Below are 27,316 nucleotides of genomic sequence, written 5' to 3'. Positions count from 1 at the left end.
TCATTTAACACATTTTTAATGTAGATACAAACTGTAGGTACAAAAACATAATTAAAACAATAGTTGTTCTATAACACAGCCTTTTTTTTTTAATTCAATGCAAAACATTTATTTGACTTTCGATATTCCCTTACATGTTTAAAATATTCTTAAATACACAAATCGTCAGATTATTTTGGTCGTCAAATTTCTCCACGAAGGACGTCACCTAAAAATCCTAAAAGAACGAGAGGTAGCAGGGACTAGCTGAATGTGTGACAGTGCTTAAATAGTCCGTCACTCTTTAACAGGAACGTTTTGGGCTTTTGGAAGAAGCATTAAGTGAGCGGAGACAGATCCGCCAAGTTTGGCATAGAAGGTTTGGATTAACTAGATTCTGAAATATTCTCCAGATCTTACATAAATACACTTTAGTATTAATATGCAATTTGATAGCAATCATTTTTTCCCCCAAAGCTGAATAAAGCTTCGAATAAAACTGTGATTCCGATCATTTGTCAGAAAAATATTGCATTGTTTGCTGTAGATATACAAAGCTCCAAAACGTTCATTATTCTGGGTAACATATGAACAAAAGTGCACTTCACCACTTCTTTTATTCCCCCAACACACCTCCCCAGTTTCCTCATATAATCCACATAATAAAGGTATTGGCAAATGTGTATCGGCTAAACTGTAGTGAACTGAGATTCCCAGGATCTCACAGGGCCTTTCTTCAATACAGTAGCTAATGCAAGGCCATTTATATTCCGACGTGATTAATTTTTTTATAAACATTAACTACTGGTTAAATAAGCAACAGGAATCAGCGTGAGAGTAGACAACTAGTATAACATTATTACTGTATTCATTGTGTATTTGTATTAGTTTATGACACACAGTTCTTTTTTTATTCTGAGGTAACCAGACAGGTAGATAAAAACGTGAATAAACCATGCAGTTTTGGGTGATCTGGTGCAACGTTTTTCCTAAAGCACTACTGAAGGAAGCTATTTTATGACTAGTGAACTGTGATTATATTTTACACAGAAGCTCCCCATGTCACCTAAACTTTTTGTCCCTTTTTTTTTTCCTTGCTAGTTTTTATTTGAGCAGGATTTGTTTATTTGCATCATGATATACTCTTGCATATGGCTTCAAGAAGATACTTGGGAAAAGTACAGACTACTAAACCATGGTGTGAGACTACGTCATAAAAACTGCGTATGTGTATATATTTCCGAAAACAGAAAGCATTTTAGCGACACTAGGAGTAATAAATAGACAAGTGAGCGGACGTTTGCAGAAATTACGTTAAACATCAAACCGATCTAATTAAAAGGCACAAAGGGTTTGGCAAAGCAAAAGGCAAACAGTAAGTCATGTGGTGGTCAGGTGAAACGGTCGTACAGGTGCGTTTAGACATGTGCTGCATTAAATTTAAACCCAAGGTTGGGGTTTTTTGTTTTTCTTTTTTGGTGTGTGGTGCTGTTTAGTGATCGAACTGAAAAGAGTGCACTTTAAAAAAAAAACAAACAAACAAACAATCCCTGCTTCTTGGAAATAGTAAACTGAGTCACATGACCTTAGGTCAGGTACTTATTCTGGAGTCTACTGTGAAATGTGAGCGCATGTTTGACTGGGGATTAACCATTGATACGCTCGCAGACATTAAAATGTACAAAACGACTCTGTGCGGGGTTAATGATGCAGTGTGTTTATAAAGGGAGGATTGACATGGTGATGGAATAAGTGCCTTCCTCCTCCCTTCCCCGATACACAAACAAACCCGCAGCGGCCAGAGGTCGGAGTCTAATACTGCACTTCAAATTAAAAGGCCTGTTCGGTTTTGCTGATTTGCGTCGGACCATCTTTCACCTCCGTCTCGTCTTCGGAGCCTTGGAGTTACTTTCTCTCCCTCTCTGCTATGTCAATGCCATGGTTGGGTTTAAAACATGTTTTAAAATTTGCTTTTGACTACACTTGAACTGATATGGCTTCCACACGTTCACTTTTTATGGTCGTCCTCGGCCTACAGAGATAATGAAAGAAAATCATGAAACTCGTACACGCGTTAGAGTATTTCTGTTATGTATAAAGAAAATATAACATGAAATCTCAGTCGAATACGAGTCAAATATCTGTAGTGGTTTTACTGTAACATAATCGACCTCAGTTGGTAAGCTTAGCTGATTGACTCATGTAATACTGGGCAGCAGTGTGAGTACAAATAGTACAGTTATTAGTTTGAATACAATTCCCAGTAGTAAGGACAAAGCAGAGCTACTATTAGAATCAAGTAGCCCATAAGAAGCTACCACATCTAGCAATAGGTTACATCTTTAAAATTCAATAATAAAAATAGCTAGCAATGAATTTCATTACAGGTTAGCTGGACTGTGTTATGAAGCACACTGTGCTGATTCCTGTGAGTGACTCTCGTATTGAATGTTTCGAGTTAGTACAAATTGAGTTAGTACTTATTTAATTATTTATTAGAAAATAAAAATCCAACATGACTGGGAAGTTTCTAATTATTTGCTTGACTGATTGGTTAATTCATTAATTAGACACTAGGGGAAGTCTAATATGTATAGTTCTGGAGGTAAAATAAAGAGGTTGATACAGAAACAAAGCCCTGGGCGGTGCTGATGCCCCGCTGTGATTCCCTGCAGTTTTCTCTATAGCAACCCTCTCTGACTGCGTGTCTGTGCGCATTGTGTGCTTTATTAGTTTATAGTGTGTTTTTAGTGGAGCTCACCTTAGGCTGTGTATCTGTGATGCTGTTCAGTGAAGCTGCCTCGGTCTTTATCGGAGTGGTAGGGACACTGCCGTTAGGCTCAGTGATCAGCAGGCTGCGTCTTTCACGGGCCGGCCGTGGGTCAGTTTTGGTCACGCGGAACCTGAAATTGAAATCAATCTCTTAAGTCTGCTGTTCCGTGCACCGTAGACTTAACATTGATTTCTGTTTACTAGCCACCCACACATTCAGCTCACAAACATCCATCTAGAAAATTAATGAAATAAATTGGGAAATTAATTTAAATCTACTGACAAACACACATGGGTTAGGGTGACCCTTATTTAAACTCTCATTTATCACAATGGATGAAAGAGGAAATGCTTGATTAGCATTCAAAACACAGCCTCCCCTTCAGTGAGCACACAAGAATGAGCGATACCCTGGTCTAGCCACATGCACGCAGACACAGACGCGCACCCACACAACATAAATGATCGAAACGGATCTTGAAATGTGCGCACACACCAAAATGTCGACGTGTCAGCTAGAGTGTGTCATAAACACACAGGCGCCTCCTTCAAATATTTGCATGTGTCTGTTTGTATGTGCAAGACCAAATGAGGCACACCAGGAACAGAAATGAAATAAATGAATGAACTTCCTTGTTTAGGTTGAGATGACCACAATGCACACAATCACCCATCTAAAGGCTGTGTACACTGTGTTTTTTGGTCACGATAATGCTGTCACAGAACAAAGATAGCACATTTTGAAATAATTCCTTGTTCAGAAAAGCATAAAGAGATTCCCTCGAATACACACACACACACACCACTGGTTTCTTTTCCATTCGCACAGTCAAACACACACCTGCCAACTGCCAGCACGGTGACCTCTCCAGCATGTGCGCGCCGCTCCACTTTCCTATTCGAGCCACGCCGCATGAGGGGCCACTTCTTCTGATTGCAGCGGTTACACATGTTGTTGTGCCCCACCACTCCTCCGATGGTGTGAAGGTGGTTACAGGTGTGTTTGGCTGCTGCGGCAGGAGCTCCAGGTGAGACAGGGCTCACTGGGGTCGGAGGAGCTGGCGTGGTTGGTGTTACAGGAGCGCTACAAAAAGACAAAATTATCACACAAACGAGTAAGAGACTAAACAAAGAAAAGGCATAAAGAAAAGTCATCTTAAAAACCTGAAATCCTAAACAGGGAAGCCTGGAACCTATCCCAGGCACTCTTGGCAGCCCATCACAGGACACACTCACACACCCATTCACACACTATGGATAATTTAGAGATGTCAATCAGCCTAAAACGCATTTGTTTGCACTGGGGGAGGAAACCCCGGAAGCACAGGGAGAACATATGAACTCCCAACCCTGGAGGTATGAGGCAAATATGCTAACCACTATGCCACTAATTGAGGATTAACTGATTGCACGCACGTTTCTGCTAGCAATATTTCTATTTCATTTTTACCATTACATTGGACAGGCTATAAACCACAATTTCTGACCAATACCAAGAGACTTCTAATACCATTACCAGTATTTTTAGAAAATGTATTGTTTACATAATCAATATTAATTAAATGTTTATTTTCTTTCTTCTCCAAATCATTCATGTCCTATAAGCACTTTATCCTAGTCAGGGTGGTGGTGGACCCAGAGGTACATTCGAAGTGACACCCTGGATGGAATGCTATTCAATTCCAGGGGAACCATGCGCGCACACACACCCCTACAGATAATTCAGCATAATCTAAACACCTAATGGGATGGTTTGGGGCAGTTTGAGCAAAGCGGATGTAAACCTTCCCTCTGCACCGCTGTACCTCTCTCCACATTCTTATTAATAGTGTATGGAAAAGATGACACTTGGGCGGAGTGCTGCTACAGAAGAGTGGTTCCGGTGGTTCTCTGGGTTGCTGTATTTCCGCTTTTACTTGTAATCCTGTGTATCGTTCTTTGCTGCACTAACTAATGCTTAACGTGGAGATGCGGTTCTGCCACTAGACTCACTATTTGAGGAAAATGGTGGCAGCGTCCCATTTACCAGTCTCTGTTGCACTACGGGACACCACTGAGGGTGGTGTTGAAAAGGCGGGGTTAGATCGGGATAGAGACGTTATGTAAATGACCATCTGCAGAAGGGCTGAGAGAGGAATAAAAGACAGGGCAGAGACAAGCTTTTTACAGCCTTCTCTAACTCACACACCTACACAACAGCAGGGAGGTGTGTGTGTCTGTCTAAAGGTTGGCATAATTTATAAAGCAAGGAAGAGCAAAATTGAACAGATTACAGAAATACACAAACTAACAATAATTTATTACAAGTACTTTAGGAACATAATGACATTTAGAAGCCAATACTTTCTATGTATGTCCAGGAAGATCAAACCCTACGCCCAGTAACAAACTCGTTCACCAATCTGTCAGTCAACCCTTGGCCAATCTTTGCCCCGCCTTGTCTGGCTAGCGCAGGCCTCTGGCTCCTCCCAGCTGCCTTTGTAAGTATCCCTCTGGCTCTCTGCCCAACAGCCCAGTCAGGAAATGAGAGCACTCTGTCCAACGTCACTGCGCTGAAATACTCCAGCATGCAACTAATCCATCCCTTGCACTCATCCATACGCTCTTCCACTCTGTCAATCATTCATTCTCTCTGGCTGCTTTGACTCCTAATGACACGTATTCCCTCATTCCCTGTCTCCAGTGCTACCATCATTATCCTCCCTACTGCGGTGTTATTCTGATACTCCGCAAGCATTCCCAGCTTCTTATCCAGCTCATCTGTGGTTTTCTACCCGCTCTCTTATTCACATCTGAGATTTCTCCTTTCACACCGTGCCTGCTTTCACTTCTCAAGGACGCACCCGGCTCACTCTTATGCTTTGCTTATGAATGGAGTGAAGACCTTGCTTTGTGGATGAGAGGCTTTCACTCAATCTTACATCACATGGACTTAGTGGGAAAAAATGAGTCTATTCATAAAGTCAAGGCTGAAGAGCTGAATGAAAAACAAAACAAAACAAAAAATACCCTTTCAGACCTATTGTAGGCATGATTTGGTGTCAGAAAGACAAGCTATACACAATATAGTGTGGCTATTACGTGAGCAGATGATGTATCTGGGATTTCGAAATATTTCGAAAGAAAACTGAACAACATTAAAGTTATTTTTTTTCCTTTCATTGTTTTATTATTTTATTTTATTTCTTTTCCATTTTTATTTCTTATCACCTTTATGTATATTATCACAAGGAGTGCTAATGTATTAGACACAAGATCATTATAGTGTAATATTCATATGGACACCACTCAGTGTACACATACACTCACCTACCACTTTATTAGGAACACCCATACACCTACACATTCATGCAATTATCAGCCAATCCTGTGTCAGCAGTGTAAGGCATAAAATCAGGTAATGTTCATATCAACCAACTGAATGGAGAAAAAAACCTGATCTCAGTGATTTTGACTGTGGCATGATTGTTGGTGTCAGACTGGCTGAGAATTTGAGAATCTTTACAATTTCAGATCTTCTGGGATTTTCACACACACAACAGTCTCTAGTTTTCTCAGAATGGTCCAATAATGAAAAACATCCAGTGATCTGCGGTTCTGCAGACGGAAACGTCTTGACGATGAGAGAGGATAACGGAGTATGGCCAGAGTTGTTCAAAGTGACAGAAAGGCTACAGTACCTCAGATAAACACTCTGTACACTTGTGGTGAGCAGAAAAAAAAAACATCTCAGAATGCACAACACATTGATTCTTGAGGCAGATGAAGACCACATCAGGCTATCGGTCAAGAACAGAAAGCTGAGGCTGCAGCGGCACTCACCAACTCTGGGCAGTTAAAGACTCAAAAACAGAGCCTGGTCTGATGAATCTTGATTTCTGCTGAGGCACACAGATTATAGAGACCAAATGAGGCACCAGCAGTTTGAATCCATGAACTCAACCTGCCTTTAACAGTCCAGGCTGGTGGAGGTGGTGTAATGGTTTGGGGAATATTTTCTTGGCACACTTTGGACCTGTTAATTTGGACCTGAATGCCACAGCCTATTTGAGTATTGTTGCTGATCATGTGCATCCCTTCATGGCCACAATTTACCATCATCTACTGGCTACATTCAACATGATAATGCACCATGTCACAAAGCATCCCCAACTGGTACCATGACAATAAGTTCAGTGTTCCTCAGTGGCGGAACAAGAGATTCACAACATGAAAATGCACTTGAAAAATCTGCAGGAATGCAATCATAAAAACATGCACCAGAACCTCAAAGGAATGTTTCCAACCTCCTGTGGAATCCATGCTGTGAAGAAGTGAGGCTGTTTTGAGAGCAAAGGGAGGTGCTTCATCATGATCGTAATAAAATGTGTACTAAAGAGTAAATATTTGCATACACTGAGTTAATTACGTATACAGATCTAGGGAAGGGGTGGCACAATTTATATCAAAGCCAACACTGCCACCTTGTGGTAGCAACCTACATTTATTAAACACTAAAAGCTAAAGGAGCTCAATAGGTTAAAATCATCCGTGTTTTCTTATTGTGTGGCTTAATGGAAATGAGACAAAAGAACTATATCAACACTAAAACTAAAAATACCTCCAACAATTGTTATTTTAAGTTTAAAATAGTTTTTCTTGACTACACCTATTTCAAAAAGGTTTTCATTCCTAAACAATAGCTTCACGTTTGTGGGTGTCTTACAGTTTGTATTTGCTGAAGCCTTTTCTAATAAGAACAGGACTAAGCTTCTTAGTGTAAAGTCTAACAAGATAAGCGATGCTTGTGGAGGGATCTTGTACCACCCCAACATACAGAACATTTTATGCTCCTGTGTGTTCCATGGTTTGTGGATGTGGATCTGTCCACATACATTTAAACAGGGTTCAAATCCAGAGCAAGGTTGAGCGTAATACGGTTCAAACAAACATTTCTCAACCATCGTCCTGGGGAATCTCAGTTTGGGGTCATTGTCTTGTTGAAAGTCTTAACATCCTGGCAGAGGCAGTTACTGGGTTGAAAAATATTTGCACTGGACTTTGAGCTCATATGAAAACACCACATTTCTGGGTGTAGTTCCAATAAAACAAGGTGACCTTTTTACACATCTTTCATAAATACTTTGTATGGACATTAAGTGAAACACCTGATTGTACCAAAATCCACGGGTAAGACAAGCAAAGACATCATCATACCCATTTTATTCCAAATTTTTGTTTCCCTTTTATTGTTACAGTAACCTCCAATCTTCTGTTAAGGCACTAGATTTTGGAGTGCGGCTTTGAGAAGCTAAACTACACCATATGTCCAAATGTATTCTGAGTGAACAACCCATTCTAAAGCCATGGACATTGTTACAGAGTTGGTCCCCTTGTTGTTTTTATAATAACCTCTACTCTTCTGGGAAGGATTTCGACTAGTGTTTGTGGAGCGTGGCTGTAGAGATTTTTGCCCATTAATCCACATGGGCATTAGTGAGGTCAGGTACTGATGTTACTTGAAGAGGCTAAGGCTTCCTCGGCATTCTAGTTCATCCCAGAAGGGTTCAGTGGGGTTGAGGTCAGGGCTCTGTGTAAGCCACTCAAGTTCTTCCACTCCAAACTTGTGAAACAATTTCATTATGAACCTTGTGCTTTGTGCAAAGGAGTATTTGGGCAGTGAGTTGCAGTGAAAGAAAATTGTAATGTAACAGAATACAAAGACATTTTACTCTGTACTTAACTGTGGGATTAATAAAAGCACATCTTTCTCGGTCTCTTAACTTTGGGGGAACAGTTTGGGGAAGAGCCACCTATAGCTGTGACAGTCAGATGTCCAAATTCCTTTGGCCATATAGTGTATCAGTATGCTTAGGTGTCCTCTTTTCAGCAAATGTTTTTTCAGAACTCTTATAATTGTACTTAATGACATGTAAAATGTCTTAATATCCTTTATCTGACATTTTTGTACCAAAGGTTCTCCTATTTTACACTGTGATTATTATAAATATGTACTCAAATTGAATGGTTAAGTAAAATACATTAACATGATTTTTCTTAGAGTAAAAGTAAGTATTATTATCAGAAATCAAGTGGGCAGCTGCCTGGCTTAGGTGCATCATACAAAATGAAAGGTTTTGTAATAAATAAATGTGTCTTACCCATCAGAATCTATGCTGTTTGCACTAACCATGGCCTTCAGGGCATCTGTGTTGGCTAGAGAGAGAGAGAGAGAGAGAGAGAGAGAGAGAGAGAGAGAGAGAGAGGGAGGGAGGGAGGGAGGGAGATTGAAAATGCACACAAATACTCATGCAACTGAACAATAAAGCAACAGTTTGCTTCCCCAGCTTCTTCACATGCTTCTCCATAATCATACCCAGTTAATCTATGATTTTTCAATCACCCATTCTCTCCTTCCTTCACTTCTGAGATTCCTCCTTTTGCATTCTTTTTTTTAGGATTTTTTTCTATCCTGCTTTCAATCTTCAAGGACAGCATGGCTCATTTTTACTTTTGAATAGAGATCAATAGAGTTTGCCTGCATTCATTATGTCAAAGCTGCAATTTTGAAGTAGACATATGAACCACATTTGGACCTTTAAAAAAAAAATAAAAAAGAGAGAGAGAAACGACTCTGTGAACCAGTAGTGATTTGCTCCCAAGACAATGAAAGTGGGCATTACCTGTAAGCAGCGTGAGCACACACACACACACACACACACACACACACACACACACACACACACACACAATCTTGGCCATTTACATCCTGTGTACTAGGTATGGGGGAAGCAAGCCGGTTCCAACCGGTCTAGTGGTCAATATTTTCCATTTTCCACCCTGTTTGTTGTTATTCTAGCCTAACATTTATTATTCTCACCACCAGATGGCAGACAAATGCAACACTAGTTATGTGGTCCGTGGTGCAACATATTTTCCCACTATTGCTCTCTAAAGGTTTGAGAGAGCAGCTGATGCATCGCTAATAGTGACATTTTCTCTTCTATTATCTTGATCCTTGGAAAGGCCCTATAACAAGCCCTCGACTCCCCCCACAACACACACAAACATGTTACGTAGTATCAAACAAGATAATAATAGATAATGGATAATAGGTAATATACTTTTTTTCAGCTAGACTGAATGAAAAGGATGAGCGAGACTGAGGAAAAGAACAGGGACCCTTCTGAATCATACGTCTAAACCTTAAACAGCTCACATGAATCTTGAAAGCATGAAATAACACAGTGATTGAGTCTTTCGTTTCCTTTTTTTGTCGACACAGAAGAACATTACTCATGCCAGTGGGAGGCTGGTGATGTGCTTATTAAGTGTGTTTTTATGACACCACTGAATTCACTAAATAAGCCTCCATTTGAGAAACTCTGAGTGAATATCAGTTATTTGTGAACAGGGAAAGACTAACCAGTCATCGTCCTGCATTTTAATATTATTATGGCGGTCAGTATTTTATAGACAGACAGATCTAGCTTGCATTCTACACTAAGAAAATTTTTTAGGTTTTACTGATATACAAGTGTCAGATCACAAAACTCTGGACTTTTTCACAAGGCTTTAAGATTTGAAATCAATAGATTTCAAAATATTCAGCGCTCTCTAGGAAAAAAAGGAAAAGCATTAGCAGTTAATTTTATGTATCCATGACCCATGCACAGGTTTCTTCTAAAGGAATAAATATTAATCACTGAATTATAATCCCTGTATTTTTACAAAGAATTTTGAAAGCTTTTAAACATGCAGCATTTTTCATGAATGTAAAAGTTGATAAAACTCACTAAGATGTTGTAGACTGGGTTTACACTTTGTCTCGATGTTAGGAGACTGAATTCACACATGGCAAATGAAAGCTTTGATCATGTGATGAGTCTTGAAATGTGTCATAATGAGGCATGGTCAGTGACGGCCTAACAATCTGGCAGTGTCCATTTTTTATTTTTATTTTTTTATTAAAATGTGATCACTGCTGCGATGCTCATCTAAAAGCCAACCAGCATACACACACACACACACACACACTCACATGCAGGCACAGACACAAACACAATGTGCTTGTGGTTTCGGACGCATTATGATCACCTGACATCTGTTTACATTTCAGCTTCAGCCCAAAGTTCCCAGCTGTCACTGTTTACAAAATCTATATGACAAAATCATTTTGAATAATTGATCATTTGTATAGTAGTAAAACACATACTGCAGCTAACATTAAAGGGCGAAATTTGTTTTGAAAAAGGAATATGAGAATATAGCCCTTGAACCTTTACAGCATGTTGTACACTGACAGTTACTGTTTATTGCGTGAATAGTATCAACAAGACACTCAACACATTTCCCTCTGCTTACAAAAGACAATAAACCTGTTTACCAGTAAACTCCTAACGTCAGCCTCTGATTCTTTCACTAAAAGTGTCAGTCAAAACTATTTGTACATGAAATTTAAATAAAGAATACAATCTGTCTGGTCAGAGATTGGACTGAGATGGTAAACTGTTACTAATGTAAGTATGGTTGTAAGATGATCGTGTGATGCTTCACATAATCTACAACTAATTAATTGAGAAAAAAAAATAGTGTACCAAAGTAACCTTTATAATCCATGAAAGGGTGACAATTTTTCTTTATTCAACATTTGTGATAGGAATCTCTGTTGTGGGTGATTTTGTAAGAGTCACAGTACTTTGCAAAGTTTCCCAGCACAGGAAAGACAATCCTGTCTGTGTTTGAGACAGAGGAGTTTATGCTTTCTGGATTCTCAGAAAAACTGATAGTCTGTGGTTTTGAGCGAGCGAGAGAGAGAGAGAGAGAGAGAGAGAGAGAGAAACGGAGTAAGGCTAGTAAGGGAATGTCTGTCTGTTGCAGCTGTAATGCAAGTGGGAACAGGAAGTAGCTTGTCTTTCCTTTGAGCTGCAACTTTGATTATTTCACATATTAACCAGTAAAATGCGTGACATATCAGACATTAATAAATTAAACATTGTAAATCACCATGGTTTAAGTAGAATAAAGCACTCCAGGATTAGGATTAGCGTTGTGTCCCAGCACACCGTCCCCGGTGTGCATTTCTTACACACAGCATTACATGCAGACGGTCTATGCATTATTCATTACGTTAATACTGTCCAGCATCACTATAAGAAACAATGTGATAAATATAGATTGAGCCATAACAATTCTGACTGTGCTGCATGTGGTCATCCTGCTGCTCTTCTACATGTGTATGGTGAATGTGAATATGAACTGTAAATATGAATGAATACAGAATGTGTTTCAGGAGTGCTGGACACCACTGCAGGTGCAGCGTATCAATACACATCCTGTGACAAAACTATTGATGTACATTTCTTGATAAATAACCGATTGTGTTGTTTTATGTGGAAATAATTGAATATTGCACTTGTCTGTGGCTTCCTGTTTTTCTTCATTATAGCAATTATCTGCAAAATGCATTACTGTTCTGAGTGGGAACCAAAATCCACTGTTAATTAATGCATTCATTTTTCCAGCGTAAACATTAGATGGTGTGAGTAATTCCTATTTCAAGTTGCTCAACTCTCGATTTCCACATAGATTTTGTTCTTTTCTCTGCACCAGGAAATGCTGGTGGTATTTGCACATCTGACACAGATGTGACTGTCAAATGCTGGAATATTGTTTTAAATCCTCAGTTCTCTATGAAGTGTACAAGGCACACCCCACACTCTTCCTGTCCCACTGTGCTGGCTGTAACACAACAGACTGATTCAGTACAATATGCATTCATTCATTTATTCCTCCTACCTTCGTTTGACATGATGTAGTGAACGATCTGACCCACAGTGTCCGTGTTGCCTTCGCTGTAGGTGTCATTCATATCTGCAGAGAGGGAGAGAGAGAGAGACAAAGACAGAAACAAAAGAGAATGAGACTATGGGGTCATTCAAAAAAAAAAGAGGTGAAGTACATACGTGATGAAATCTCAGATGAGAAGTAAAAACCCATGCCCTACAGGTTTCAGTTCAGGTTCATCACAATGCTTTAATTAATCTGTAGGAGATCAGCTGAGGAGCTCAATACAGTGCATTAGTCAGCTAGGTGTCTGTATGGCACAGTTCGGAAAGTAGCTTTTGGGCGCTAGACAGTGTTGGGTAGTGGGTAGTTTCTAAAACAAAGAGTGTGTTATAAACTCTCTAAGAGTGATACTGCTATAACAGAAGATCTTGTACCTGATTGTAAAAACAGCCACAACATTAAAACCACAAGACTGGTCTATCTGGTACCAAGACATTAGCAGCAGATCCTTAATATCTTGTAAGTTGCCAGATAAGATTGTTTTTTTTGTCCAGCATGTCACACAGATGCTCGATCAGACAGAGATTAAATTTGAAGGCCAAGTCAATACCTTGAGCTCTTTGTCACGTTCCTCAAACCATTCCTGAACAATGACTGCAGTGAAGTGAAGCAGGGAGCATTATCCTGCTGAAAGAGGCCACTGCCATTAGGGAATACAGTTGCTATGAAGAGGTAACAGTAACTAGATGACACGGTGATGTCAAAGTAACATCCACCTGAATGCCAGGACCCAAAGGGCCCTGCTGGCTTGCCTTCTTTCAAACTACTATTTTTTCCCTGGTAAGCGATGAGCCTTAGGCATCCATGACAGTTCACCTGTTGTCCTACCTTGGGCCACTGCATACAGGGAACACCCACAAGATCTGCTGTTTTGGAGATGCACTGACAAATTTGTATAATCATCACAATTTGGCCCTTGTCCAAGTTCAGATCTTTACCCTTGCCCATTTTTCCTGCTTTCCTGTTTAATTGCTACTTCATATATCCTAACCCTTGCCAAGTCCCACTGTAACAAGATCAATGCTATTCACTTCACCTGTCAGTAGTTTTGATGTTATGGCTGATCAGTCTAAATGTCTATTAACTCTAACAGTCAATTATTAATTAACAATTAATTAATTCATTAATTACAACAGCAACAAAACAACAACAACAATAATAATAATAATAATAACAATAACAACAACAACAACAATAATAATAACAACAACAACAATAATAATAATAATAGTAGTAAAAATAAATGCAGTTGTGTGCAAAATTAGACTCCTTAAAATAAAAGATTGTTAATTCCAGGAGAATACTGCTACTATTTTCAATCAACACAGCTGCTTGCTGTTATTGTGTCATTTACTTTATCCTACAATTATTTGATATTCCAGGTTAGATGTTAGGAAATGGGGTCGGTTTTGTTCTTTTCTTCCTCATATCTTCAGTTCAGGGGTTTTCCTGACACCATGAGCCAAAACGGAAACTTTAGTACCACAGAAGGGATACGATCTGTCACTTATCTTTATCACATAAAAAGGAAGCGCTATTCATTTTCTATCTTTCACTTTTAACTTCGTAGAAACACATGTGGACACTTGTTATGCAGTTTCTGCGTAATTTCCTACCAACAGTCTTCTCCGAAATGGAGAAGAAAAAAAAGGCTAGGCCTGTTGAGTATAACATGTCACGACATCCACACATGTTACACATTACAGAGTGTGGAGTGTGAGAAGATTATATGCTAGCAGGGTGTGAGGTAACATGTTCCTAACCCTTGCAAACAGATTTGTATATTTTGTCTGTAAGAAACTGTCACTTTAGTTAGAGTTTGTAAATGTAAACAAATAACCAGCAAATAGTCAAGATTTATCGACTCTTAAAGGAATACTCCAGCATTTTGCAAGCTAATCTGTTAAACTTGGAGTTTGGACAGTTGAAGGGTCAATTTTTATAGATGAATTGAGATAGAGGAGATTATGTTTGGGGGGGGGGGGGGGGGGGGAATACTACTCACAATGTTTTCGAAATTCCTGAGTATTTTTACTTAGCCATGTTACTCTTGCTACTTAAAAAAGAGCCAGTACAACCTGTTCAGCTAAACCAGGTGGAGTTAAATAGCTTTATGTCTATAGTTAGAGGAAAGAAAACATGACTGAACTGTACCTGACTTTAACTGTACCTGGCATTTACATTCTTAGTTGAGGGTTGAAAATTGAATACAATACATCACATACGGGATTTATGCAAACCTATATAATATACTGAACTGTTTTGTTAATATCTACATGATTTCATGCCATTTCATTTTTCTTTCTTGAAGCCATAGCCAAAACATCATGGATTTGACAATTTTAAAAGTTACATAATACTATAAATTGGAACTATTCATTGCTCCAGAAGTGTTACTTCATTTATAACTTTATTCCTACTATAATTTAATATATCAAAACAGGACACTGTGCAGCATTTGACACACTATATGGCCAACGGTATGTCGGCACCTGATCGCAACAGTCACATGAGCTTAATGAACATCCTATTCCAGATTTGTGTCTACATACTTTTGACCATACAGTCCATAAAATCATGGAGATATAGGTCAAGAGCTTCAGTTAGAATTCTGTGTGATTTCTATGACTTTAACCCTGGCATGCTTGTTGGGGGTAGATGGTCTAGTTTACTTAAACTGTTGATCTCCATACCCTTGAGTTTCATATACAACAGTCTCTACAATTTACAAAGAATGGTGCGAAAAACAAAAAAACATTAAGTGAGTGACATGGACACACCAAGAGCTGATCAGAGAGGTTAGAGGAACAGACCAACTAAAGCATATACAAACACTGTAAAGTTTTATTTCAATCCTTTTTAAGTGTAATTTTATATTCTAGAAAATCCTGGCTTCAAATTATTCACACTCTTTTGTTAATATTTTATAATGCCTTCTGAAATCTATTCCTGTAACATCTAACAAGGTTGGAGGCGTTTGTAAAGGGACGTTGGGTCATTTCTTTATGCAGAATGAAGGGCTCAGGTTTGTGCATGTGGACTTCCCTCTTCAAATCAGACCACAGGATTTCATTATGGTTCAACTAACGAGACATTGATGGTCATCGCAAAACCACCGATTCTGTGTTTCATTAACCCTTTCTGTGTTGATGGAAGCACACCAATTTTGTCGAGTCTGTACATTGTGGCAGAGACAACCAGGTTTTGTGCTAAACCAAAGCGTCACTGATCCACCACCTTATTTTACAGTGGCTATGTGGTGCGTCTCATTCTATGCAATCTCCTTTGGTCACCAAACCTCCCGATGGTGTGCATGACCAAAAAGTTTGATTTTGTTTTCATCTGACCACAGCACATAATGCCAGCTATAGTTCTAAAGACACCTGTCAGATGCTGCATTTTGTAAGACGCTCAGAGGAAGGGCCCATATCTTGCAACCTTACAGCTTGTTGTTATGAAATTGACATTTAACAGATGATTTTGAAACACGCTGACCACATCTAAACTTGTGCTAAACTCTAAAACTGAGATGTTTGGGCCCTCGTTCACCTTCTTTCTCAGTGTATGGGGCAGACCTCGTTCCAGATAAAATCAGATTTGTTTTTTTACAAGAAGAACTTTTTATTTATTTTGCCCTAAATGTTTCATTTCTTTAACAGCCTATGTACATTCTTCTCTATACACTATATTGCCAAAAGTATTCGCTCACCCATCCAAATAATCAGAATCAGGTGTTCCAATCACTTCCATGGCCACAGGTGTATAAAATCAAGCACCTAGGCATGCAGACTGTTTTTACAAACATTTGTGAAAGAATGGGTCGCTCTCAGGAGCTCAGTGAATTCCAGCGTGGAACTGTGATAGGATGCCACCTGTGCAACAAATCCAGTCGTGAAATTTCCTCGCTCCTAAATATTCCACAGTCAACTGTCAGCTGTATTATAAGAACGTGGAAGTGTTTGGGAACGACAGCAACTCAGCCACGAAGTGGTAGGCCACGTAAACTGACGGAGCGGGGTCAGCGGATGCTGAGGCGCATAGTGCGAAGAGGTCGCCAACTTTCTGCAGAGTCAATCGCTACAGACCTCCAAACTTCATGTGGCCTTCAGATTAGCTCAAGAACAGTGCGCAGAGAGCTTCATGGAATGGGTTTCCATGGCCGAGCAGCTGCATCCAAGCCATACATCACCAAGTGCAATGCAAAGCGTCGGATGCAGTGGTGTAAAGCACGCCGCCACTGAACTCTGGAGCAGTGGAGACGCGTTCTCTGGAGTGACGAATCGCGCTTCTCCATCTGGAAATCTGATGGACGAGTCTGGGCTTGGCGGTTGCCAGGAGAACGGTACTTGTCTGACTGCATTGTGCCAAATGTAAAGTTTGGTGGCGGGGGGATTATGGTGTGGGGTTGTTTTTCAGGAGCTGGGCTTGGCCCCTTAGTTCCAGTGAAAGGAACTCTGAATGCTTCAGCATACCAAGACATTTTGGACAATTCCATGCTCCCAACTTTGTGGGAACAGTTTGGAGCTGGCCCCTTCCTCTTCCAACATGACTGTGCACCAGTGCACAAAGCAAGGTCCATAAAGACATGGATGACAGAGTCTGGTGTGGATGAACTTGACTGGCCTGCACAGAGTCCTGACCTCAACCTGATAGAACACCTTTGGGATGAATTAGAGCGGAGACTGAGAGCCAGGCCTTCTCGTCCAACATCAGCGTGTGACCTCACAAATGCGCTTCTGGAAGAATGGTCAAAAATTCCCATAAACACACTCCTAAACCTTGTGGACAGCCTTCCCAGAAGAGTTGAAGCTGTTATAGCTGCAGAGGGTGGACCGACGTCATATTGAACCCTATGGATTAGGAATGGGATGTCACTTAGGTTCATATGCGAGTCAAGGCAGGTGAGCAAATACTTTTGGCAATATAGTGTATATCAATTACCTAATTTCTAATTTTAATAACCATCACCACTTCTGTGTGAAAAGCTGGTATGACAAAGGAATTTTACATGCGTTTTGCATTCATTTACGTGGGTTCAACCACATATTTATACCACAGGGCATGATTAAAGACTTCAGTGTGTTATGTAATGTTATTTTTTATTTATTTACTTACTTATTTATTTAAAATTGCTCCTAAATTTTGTCTTACATATTTTTTTGTAAACAATTACTAATATTTTAAAGGGTTTTTTTTCTTTTTTCAGAATAGATACATTAGGTTTCATATAGTTTGATTAAACATTTTGAATTACTACGTCTATTTTATATAGTCGTTTTTTGCTAAAGGACATCAGCCTTTTAAATTCAATGATCAGCATGCAGAGCTGTTGTAATCTCACAAGGAAATCATTTTATTTATAAAGCCAAAAATCATCCACTTGGTAAAAAGTCTGAGACAGCAATGACGACCAGTCGTGTGAACCATTGGTCACTTCAGAGGAAATGATGATTTAATGTTACGCACCTGTTTAGTCTAGTATTGTTTACGTTACACCGGTAGGGCACAGTCATAGTTTTACACGAAATCTATTGCCACACATTTCCAAATATACAACAAACAAGAGTAAACACACTCCACCCATATCCTTCCTATCAAGCCTATGCTCTCTAGTGAAAAGAAAGATTACTCTTATGAGTAACAAGCCACACAAGCTAGTCTAGTTGAGCCACTGTTTAACAACTGAAAAATACCCTCCTTATTGTAAGACATTATTTAGTGACTGCAAATCACCTGGATTTTAAGGCAGCTTCAGGGTTTAAGGCTTGCCTTTCGGGTCAATCGAGAATAAAAGAAAAGCTGATCCCAGAACAGCTCTAATCTCAGTTACTCATCTCACTAATCCTATACACACTAGAACACAAATTGCAAAAACACAGGTGTGTATACCATAGGTATTAAAAATAGGGACAACTACTATCAATATGACAATGCTACGACAACTGACTGTGCACCTCTATTCACTCCACCAATAAACAATAATACAACAACAGATATATTTAGATAGTTTGACAGACTTTGATGACATCTATAGCTAACATAAGTGGTAGCTCAATGGTTGACACTATAATATTCACTATAAAGAATGTGTATGTTCTAATGTTTAGAACATTGTGCAAGTCATCAGAAATTAACGCAACATGTCTAAGTGTTGCAACACAAACTGTGGGGGTGCTGTAGTCACGTGACCTGTCACAACAGGTCTGAAAGACCATCTACTTTGCTGATTTACTGTCTTCAGGATAAACACTGGCACCATGTACATTGCCTGTTGTCATGCAAAATCAGACTACGTAGTCAAAGAAGATACTGTAATGGTGACCAGGCCTGCTTCAGCCCTACTGTTCCCACTAGCTTTAACCTTTTACATACACATAAGGACTGCAGAAGAATATGTGATATTAGCAACGGAAGGAACACCCTCTTAATCTGAGATTCTCATCATCCCTGCCTGCCCCTCAATCAACCACAACCTCTATCAAACATCTTCAGATGATTCAGACAGCAGCAGCACACCTTGTTTTCAGCCAGTCCAAAAGAACCCAAAGTGTGACGCCCCTCTTTATCTCCCTTCACTGGCTTCCTATAGCCGTCCACATCAAATTCTAGGCTTGATGCTCACATATAAGTCCTTAACTGGAACATACCTCAACGCTCTCTCATGAGATTTATGTTCCCTCCCACAATGTGTGATCAGTTAACGACTGATGCCTGATGGGCCAGTGCACTCAGTGAGGCATGAGGTCCCCTTCCACAGCCTTCAAACTGACCGTCCCTCAGTGGTGGAATAATTTTCCAACCTCAATCCTGACAGCAGAATCGGTCAAGACTCACCACTTCCATGAAGACTTAACTGACCCCTAACTTGTCCCTACTCCAAAAAAATAAATAGATAAAATGTAAAAAATAACACTAAATCATCTGACACCTCAACTCCATGCACTTTGCACTCTAACACTGGATTACAAATCTTATATGGTGCTTGTATTGTTCTCTGCTTGATATGCTTTGCTTTTATTGCTTCATTTGTAAGAAACTTCGGATAAAAGCGTCTGCTAGTGTCTGTCTTCGCCAGTCTCCACCCCTCTTTTTAAGCTTTCCTGCAGCTGAAAGCTCCTGTCCCTCAGTAACTACACAGACTACCGGTTACAGCCCACATTCAGTTCAAAATTCTTCTTATCAGATATAAAGCACTTCATGGATCCACCTCTACTGACCTCTCTGCTACACACCAGCCTGTTCTCCCAGATCTACAGTTACTGGTCTTTCCTACCATCCTTTTCACTAAACTCCCTACAGCTGAAGCTAGATACTTAAGTGCCACAGTCTCCTGTGGAATGCACTCCTTCAGTACCTCTGAGGCTACAAAGATTTAAATAAAAACTCAAGACAAGCAATGTTCATAAACTGTTTACATTTCCACACCCAAGTACATACACTCAAATACTCTTACTCTGTTGTGCTGTGGAGTTTCTGCTGATCGTTCTGCATAGAATAGGCGGATTGTCTCCCTGATCGGTTTCATGCAAAACATTTGCATGTTAGAAAAAATGAATACTGATCAAGGGTGTGACTCCATTTCTACACGAGTAAGGCAAAGAGATTGAGCTATCCAGTACATGTGCCAACATCTCCATGGCAAGCCCCTGCTGGTTCACAAGCTGTTCACGACCTGATAAAGTGAGAATGCTGACGATTAAATCATATGGGTGCATGATATTAGGTAGGGTCAAAGTGCTAAGATGGACACTAGTGAACTATTTTAAAATGCATGACAATGCAGTGATGTGTGTAGGTTTTTCTTATTTGCTACCTTGGGGTTTTTGCCTAACCGGTATTTGCATATACGTGGCAAAGCAGTTGGGAAATTTTGACATTAAGATGACTTGAAATATCAGAAATAGCTTTGCATGTTTTCTTTAGTTGAAATGGAACTTTCCAATACTGTTCCTTTCGTGTAGAAAACAGAATGTTTCTTCTTTGTACAATCAATTATTAGGGCTTTTTTCCCTGCATTAAAATCCTATCTGGATTCTTAATCTACAGAAATTATTACAGAGAGGGCCACTCCCTTCACAATGTCAACATGATACTCTGCATAGTGGCTTTTAATCATTGTATACAGAATGACTGGATTACTAGTTAGCGTTTCATGTTACACTGGACCATTCTTTAAACCATACAGTACACCATTCATGTTACAGCACGGTTCTGTTACAGCCTCTGTTATAGCCCTCTCTATGTGCTAATTATTAAGGTATACAGTAGACGAGACACCTGTAGAGACATAACATCTCCTCCTTACCTCCGTCTTCCAGATGTTTCTCCTCCTCTCCCTCAGGCTCATCGGGTTCCTCAGCATCTGTGGTGCAGCGATAGCCCTTCTTCTTCAGTATGTGGCAGATTAGCATGCCCAGCAAACCTAGGAGGAAGAAGACGGGCACCAGGCCGAAGGCTATGTACTCAGGGTGAGTTGAGCTGTCTGATCCCGTCGCTCCATTATTACTATCCGTTTTGTTATCTGGAGAAAATCACAACACACAAATATGCATTAGCACTTAGCTTTAAATAGAACTGTATAACAATATAATCATGCAATAACAAACTTTACATATAGCATACACTACACAGCTACTACAACAATATAATATACTCTACAAGATTTGGAGACACCTGGACATCACACCCACATGTGAGTCTTTTCCTTCACGGGAAACTAAAGGGAGCAAACTCTATGCACAATGCAAGCTTTGCCAAAAACATGGTTAGCCAAGTTTGGAGTGGAGGAACTCGAGTGTCCTGCACAGAGCCCTGACCTCAACCACACTGAACACATGTTCAGCAAGCACATATGGGCGTGATGGTCAGTACATATACTTTTGGCCATATAGTGTAGATAAAATTATTTCCACCTCGTTGAATCGTTGAATCTGATTGGGCAGAAGGTGATTAAATGTTCTCTGACAATTAATGCATTGTAGTACGTTATGAGAAAAAACATACCACAGATATGCTGAATCTTTATGCATGGAGACTTAGTTAACAAATGTTTATATAACTGCCACAGGACAAAGGATATATCTTTACCCTGATATAAAAGATAAAAGGAACAAACTTGTTGTTAGTGGATTTGTGACTGAAGTAGATATAACTTGTATTGATTTTTAAGTTATTGAGCTTAAGAAATAAAATTTTACAAACCCATTTCATTAGCAATGATAACTGTCTAAACGTACTAACTGTAGAAACTATAACTGGAAGACAACTACAGAAATGTTATCATGCATGCGTATGATGGTGATCTGCACTAGACTAACAGGATCCACCAAGGTGCTGAGTGAGGCCTACACGAAATACACCCATTCACAACAATACTGAGCAGACACGAGAGAGAGAGAGTGTGTGTGTGTGAGATATACAAAGACAGATCATGCTTTTTGATAACAAGCGTGAGCAGGGTGTTGATAGAATTGCATACTACGCTGACTCACACCCAAGATGATCCCTGCTGCCTTGCCTTTTCTCTCTCCCGTTAAAAGTGTTCTAAACAAAATGGATTTTTTCCCATACTGGGTCGCATCAAGCTCCTAACATTACTCTTACCGCAACCTTGCTTTGCAGTGCTGTTTAACTCCTGACTATTAACATATTGATAGTATCAACTGCCTAGAAGGGAAAAAAGAAACCAAGCAGCATCTGCCATCACACCTACTATTATGGAAGCTGGCTACGTAATATCACGTTCAGGCTTCGCCATAAAAAGAATGATATATTCTTAAAATAGCAAGTATTATATTGCTCCTGTTAGAGATTAATCTGATTTTAATAGGAAACTGCATCAGATCACAAGGTCTTCGGGGCCAAGTTCGGCCCCTAAAATCTAGTTACGATATTTACGCAACCCTTTTAAAACCTCGGCTGTAGTTCCTTTAGGCTGATAATTATTAAAACGGCCATTAAGGTGGTGAGTGAAATTCCTCTCGAAGGGCAAATCATCAAGGCCATCTTCACGGTAGGGCTGAAATGCAGTGTGAAACTTCATCTGCCTGCAGTTTTAATCGGATAACTCAGTTGATCCCAGAGATCTACTCTCACTGCTACAGATACAGCAAATACACAAACAGTCCCAATCTCTCTCTTCCTCTTCACACTGGCAAGCAAAAAAAAAAAAAAAAAACTGACCGCTGACTTAATTTCCTTTGCAAATATGCGTCACAATCTGGTAGAAGCAGAAGACGTCATTTACATTAGGGGCTTTTCTTATTTTTATGCAAATTATTTATGACCAATCCAAATGATGGCTCAAGTGATTTTCTCAGACAATCCTATGGCACGAGAGATCTCATGATCTGATTTATAAGTGTCTGGAGCATGAAAGAAAGAAAAAAAAAAAAAAAGCTGAGAAATGCAGCTGATATTTTGAGTTGAATAACCAAGGAGACAAACTTGGAGCGGTGTCAATGACTCATTAGTGTGAATTCAGTGTCTAAAGCCAGGAATTCCTGCATTATTCTGTCTTTAGTGATCTTTTGCTTTTGGGGTCAAGAGATAAGCACTACATATGTAAGGCAAGAGACACACACTACGTACATAAGGCAGCATCAAGTCAGGGTGGTTAGTTTGTGGTCACATGTTACATTCCCATAACACTATAGTCAGTCACACTAACACACCAACAATAAGTGTTTTGTTAAGCAACGTCTGCTGCTGCAGTGGCGCGCCATGCATATGTGAACAAGTGTGTGTGTGCGTGCTATTGCATATTTATACCTCAGACAGGGCTTTAACTACTGTCTGTGCAGACACAGCTCGGTACCTAGTGTATGAAGAGAATATTTGTGGCTTAAGTAATTAGTGGCTGGACAGAATGCCTGACTTCCCTCTGAGCAGTGACCTTTAACTGCAGCCAAACGGAGCGATACTAAGAAACAGAAATCAATCGGTGGTCCTAGAAACCGACTTTTAAGTGAACAGATTAAAAGAATGTCGCACTGAAACACACTAGAGGTCAGAAGAGTGACACCGCTTTCTAGGAATCAGGTTTCCCTAGTGCTGAAGCGCACTTACAGTTTTTAGCTTGCAGAATTAATAAAACATTAAACGTTTTTACGCAGCCCCAAGTTTGACACATGAACCAAAAACAGGACGGCCATATTCTGCTTAGTCAGAAAGCAAGGTCACTGTCCCTTCTCTCCACCTTGTGAAAAGTCATTGGTGTAAATAATGAAAAAGTCAGCACTTTAGCCGTGTTATCTTGTCAGCAGCTGCAGGGATGCCAGCCGAATATAAAGACGTCAGAGGAAGAAGTTGGGCCTCGCGTGATATGAAAGCTTCCAAAAGGGAGGCCCCTTTAGGGCAAGTATCGGCCTCTTGCTTCTGTTCACGGCAGGATCAGGTTTCCTACTTAATACAGTACTGCATTATATTAAGGAAGTGCTATGTCTGGAAGTGAATACATGAACCATTTCTACGTCCTTGTGTAAAAGACCCTGTATTATACTATACGTGTCCTTGGAAAGATCAGTAAGCGTGTGGCCAGTATTATAATAGAGTTCTGAAAATAACTATACATGTACATACGTAAAAATACTACATATTTTACACAGATATGTCAAAAATACTAGGTTTAAATGTATACACTGAGTTATAGTCCATACATGTATATATATTCACTGGCAGTTCAGTTTCTATATAGACTACAGAGAGCCTCCAGTGTTTTTCTGGGCATCCAAGATGAACATTTAAAATTCTAATAATAAGTATATTAAGAAAAATAAATCCAAACATTGAGTCAATGAGTTGATTTAAGCAAGAGATGAACATTTAAAAAAGAAAAAAGAAAAAACATTTGTACTATAAAGGATATGTGTAATAATCGGATTCACTAAAAAAAACTTCCGGCTAAGAGAAGTGATGCATTTAAAAATAAAGAAAAACAATATGAAAAATGAATGAGGAAGCATTTGTGAAAAATCGTTTGTATTAAAATATCATATATTATCCATGTAATAAAACATAATATTAAATATTACTATTTAATATTATCTATAATCAACTAAAATTATATAATGGTATAATTGCAGTAGCTTCAGTGTAACGTAACACAACGTCTTATAGCACAGCCTTAATTAAACAATTAAATTCTATTTTAAGATACGGTGGGTTTTCACACGTACAAGGATCTAGTCTTGATGTGCCAGTGGATAGTCATAATGAAGCATAGAAATATAAATATAAAGAAACTATACACTATGGAAACTTTAAAAATAAACATAAAAAATATGTATTTTAAAAAAAATAAATGAATAAAATATGAACATTAACTGTATATATTGTGGGATGTGCAAAAGTGGATCAGTGCAAATGAAAAATTGACTATATGTTAAGGCAGGAGGTGCAAAAGCTCACAGTTTAAGGATGGAAGTTAAGACAAGAAGGTGGAGGTGCAGAGTTGTGTGTGTTCATGTCACGCACATGTTCATGTCCAACATCGAGTACTTCGCAAGGAAGAGAAGACTTTATATTCGTTTTCTCATCAATTTTGAAAATTCTGTTTAGGTTCAAAAACCGATTTCAGGTCATATAATCCAATTCAATTTTAAATGTGCAATTTGCATCAATCTGTGCATTAGAGGGAAATACACGGATAAACGCATGGTCTCTGCAGTATTGCCCGAGCTCCTTGTCCCTAGTGTGGTACCATCAAAGTTACAGCTGTTGCACTTTTACATCAGTGGTCCTTAAGCTCCAATTATGTACTCCAAGTCATTTTTTAAAGGTCCACTACGTCCACTATACCAAAGTACTTTAATTTTCTTCGAGTGTCGGCTGTTCCTCTTATTTGGTTGTCATTGTGAAGTGTGCAATGTATACAGCGTGTGTACATGCTGTACTGCTTTCATTTCATTTGCATTCATAACAGTGGTAGAGTTTACTATCAATTAGTATGAAGATTATACAGTTATTATTATCAGAAGTGTTTGCCTAAGCTTGCCTTTTAAACTATAAATATTTGTAATCAAATTAGAACGTGCTGTATAATTCATGCAGTTGGGTGCAGAAGTAAAGAGCTCAAAGAGATTGAAAAAAATAATACAAATATAGACATACACTGATCAGGCATAACATTATACTGTGTCAGTACCCCTTTTGCTGCCAGAACAGCCGTGACCTGTCATGCACTGTGTATTCTGACACCTTTCTATCAGAACCAGCATTAACTTCTTCAGCAGTTTGAGCAACAGTAGCTCGTCTGTTGGATCTGATCACACGGACCAGCCTTCACTCCCCACGTGCATCAATGAGCCTTGGCCGCCCATGACTCTGTCACCGGTTCACCACCGGTCCTTCCTTGGACCACTTTTGATAGATACTGACCACTGCAGACCGGGAACACCCCACAAGAGCTGCAGTTTTGGAGATGCTCTGATCCAGTCATCTAGCCATCACAATTTGGCCCTTTGTCAAACTCGCTCAAATTCTTACGCTTGTCCATTTTTCCTGCTTCTAACATCAACTTTGAGGACAAAATGTTCACTTGCTGCACCTTATATATCCCACCCACTAACAGCTGCCATGATGAGGAGATAATCAGTGTTATTCACTTCACCTCTCACTGCTCATAATGTTACGCCTGATCGGTGTAGTCACACTTGTCAGACATGATCTTACAGATTGGTGCATGGAATTGCTCTGCCTCTGGAACCGATTAAAGTTGAGAAGACATGATACACGAACATGGATCTTAAAGTGAGGTTCAGGGATGTGGAGAATAACCGGGGGGGGGGGGGGGGGGGGGTCATGATTCTCTAATGACCTTACAGTGATGAAAATCAGACTCCAGCTCCAGTCATATTATTTAGACTCAGGTTTAATTAAAATGGGTTGTACTGGGTGGAAACTCCATGTCAATGGCAAACAGACAAAAATATAATTGTTTACATTTCCTGACTTTTTGTTTAACAGTTAAGGGATGCTCCAGCTGTAAAAAGTTTTTCAACCCCTGGTACACCTCAGATTACTAACCGGGGAAAAAAAATCAACCCTAAATGCCCACACACACACACACACACACACACACACACACACACACACACACACACACACAAACACACACAGGGCCACAAACACATACACACACACCCTGAATTAATCCGGAGTGTAGCTGTCTAATAGCACAGATCGGACATGCTCTATCTGATCTCAATGTACACACACACACGCCTGAAACCGGACGGTCCTAACAGCAGCAGGGGAATATAAAGCGTCTTACGTGTGCCACTGTCGCTCGCTGCAGAAACCGCCATGGGTCTGGGAGAAGAGTCCTGAGTTTCAGAGGAGCCAAACCGGCGTGTTCAGGGTCCGGACAACTCGGAGAGATGTTAAAGACGGGAGGTTACCTGCTAGCTATAAAGGAGTTTGATGTTTGCTGGTGTTTCCTCATTCTTCTCGAGTCAGGCTGCTGCGAGGAACTTCCCACTCTGCGCGTGAGAGAGCGTGTGTGCGCGCGCGTGTGTGTGTGTGTGTGTGAGAGAGAGAGTCAAAACACAAGAAGTTACGAGAGTTAATTTGGTATTTAAAAATCACCCACGGATAATAATTACGTTCAGGGGTTTACGTTAAAAAAAAACAGCAGAGCTTTAAAAGAGAAAAGCCGCATTCCTCCTCATAGTGGATTGTACTCCAGAGAGCAATGCGTTCCCTTCCTAAGCTTTAGAGTATGGGCTGGAAGGAAGGA

The 27,316-nt window shown here is 39.7% G+C and overlaps 2 protein-coding genes across 3 annotated transcripts in view; both read right to left on the bottom strand.

Annotated features, from left to right (window-relative positions):
- rwdd (RWD domain containing 4) overlaps positions 1 to 27,316 on the bottom strand; it is a 269,519-nt gene that overhangs the window by 228,962 nt on the left and 13,241 nt on the right. The gene's annotated exons all lie outside the window — the stretch shown is intronic.
- rell1 (RELT like 1) lies at positions 82 to 27,316 on the bottom strand. Its single transcript, XM_058394280.1, has 7 exons — positions 26,852 to 27,316; positions 20,885 to 21,100; positions 12,529 to 12,603; positions 8,892 to 8,946; positions 3,593 to 3,835; positions 2,741 to 2,882; positions 82 to 2,011 (listed from the first exon to the last, which is right to left on the bottom strand). The coding sequence occupies exons 1-7, from the start codon at positions 26,883 to 26,885 to the stop codon at positions 1,988 to 1,990; spliced, it is 789 nt and encodes a 262-aa protein (XP_058250263.1). The 5' UTR covers positions 26,886 to 27,316; the 3' UTR covers positions 82 to 1,987.

The sequence above is a fragment of the Hemibagrus wyckioides genome, linkage group LG07 (genome assembly GCF_019097595.1).
Source record: "Hemibagrus wyckioides isolate EC202008001 linkage group LG07, SWU_Hwy_1.0, whole genome shotgun sequence".
Classification (NCBI taxonomy): Eukaryota; Metazoa; Chordata; class Actinopteri; order Siluriformes; family Bagridae; genus Hemibagrus; species Hemibagrus wyckioides.
Note: the sequence above shows the minus strand (reverse complement) of the source record. Positions and strands in the feature narration are given on the sequence as shown.

Coding starts and splice junctions, on each gene's coding strand:
- rell1 (XM_058394280.1), bottom strand. CDS start 26,885: ATGGCGGTTTCTGCAGCGAGCGACAGTGGCACAC. Junction 8,947..12,528: donor CTACATCATGTCAAACGAAG/GTAGGAGGAATA, acceptor CTCTCTCTCTAG/CCAACACAGATGCCCTGAAG. Junction 2,883..3,592: donor ACCGTGCTGGCAGTTGGCAG/GTGTGTGTTTGA, acceptor TTTCAATTTCAG/GTTCCGCGTGACCAAAACTG.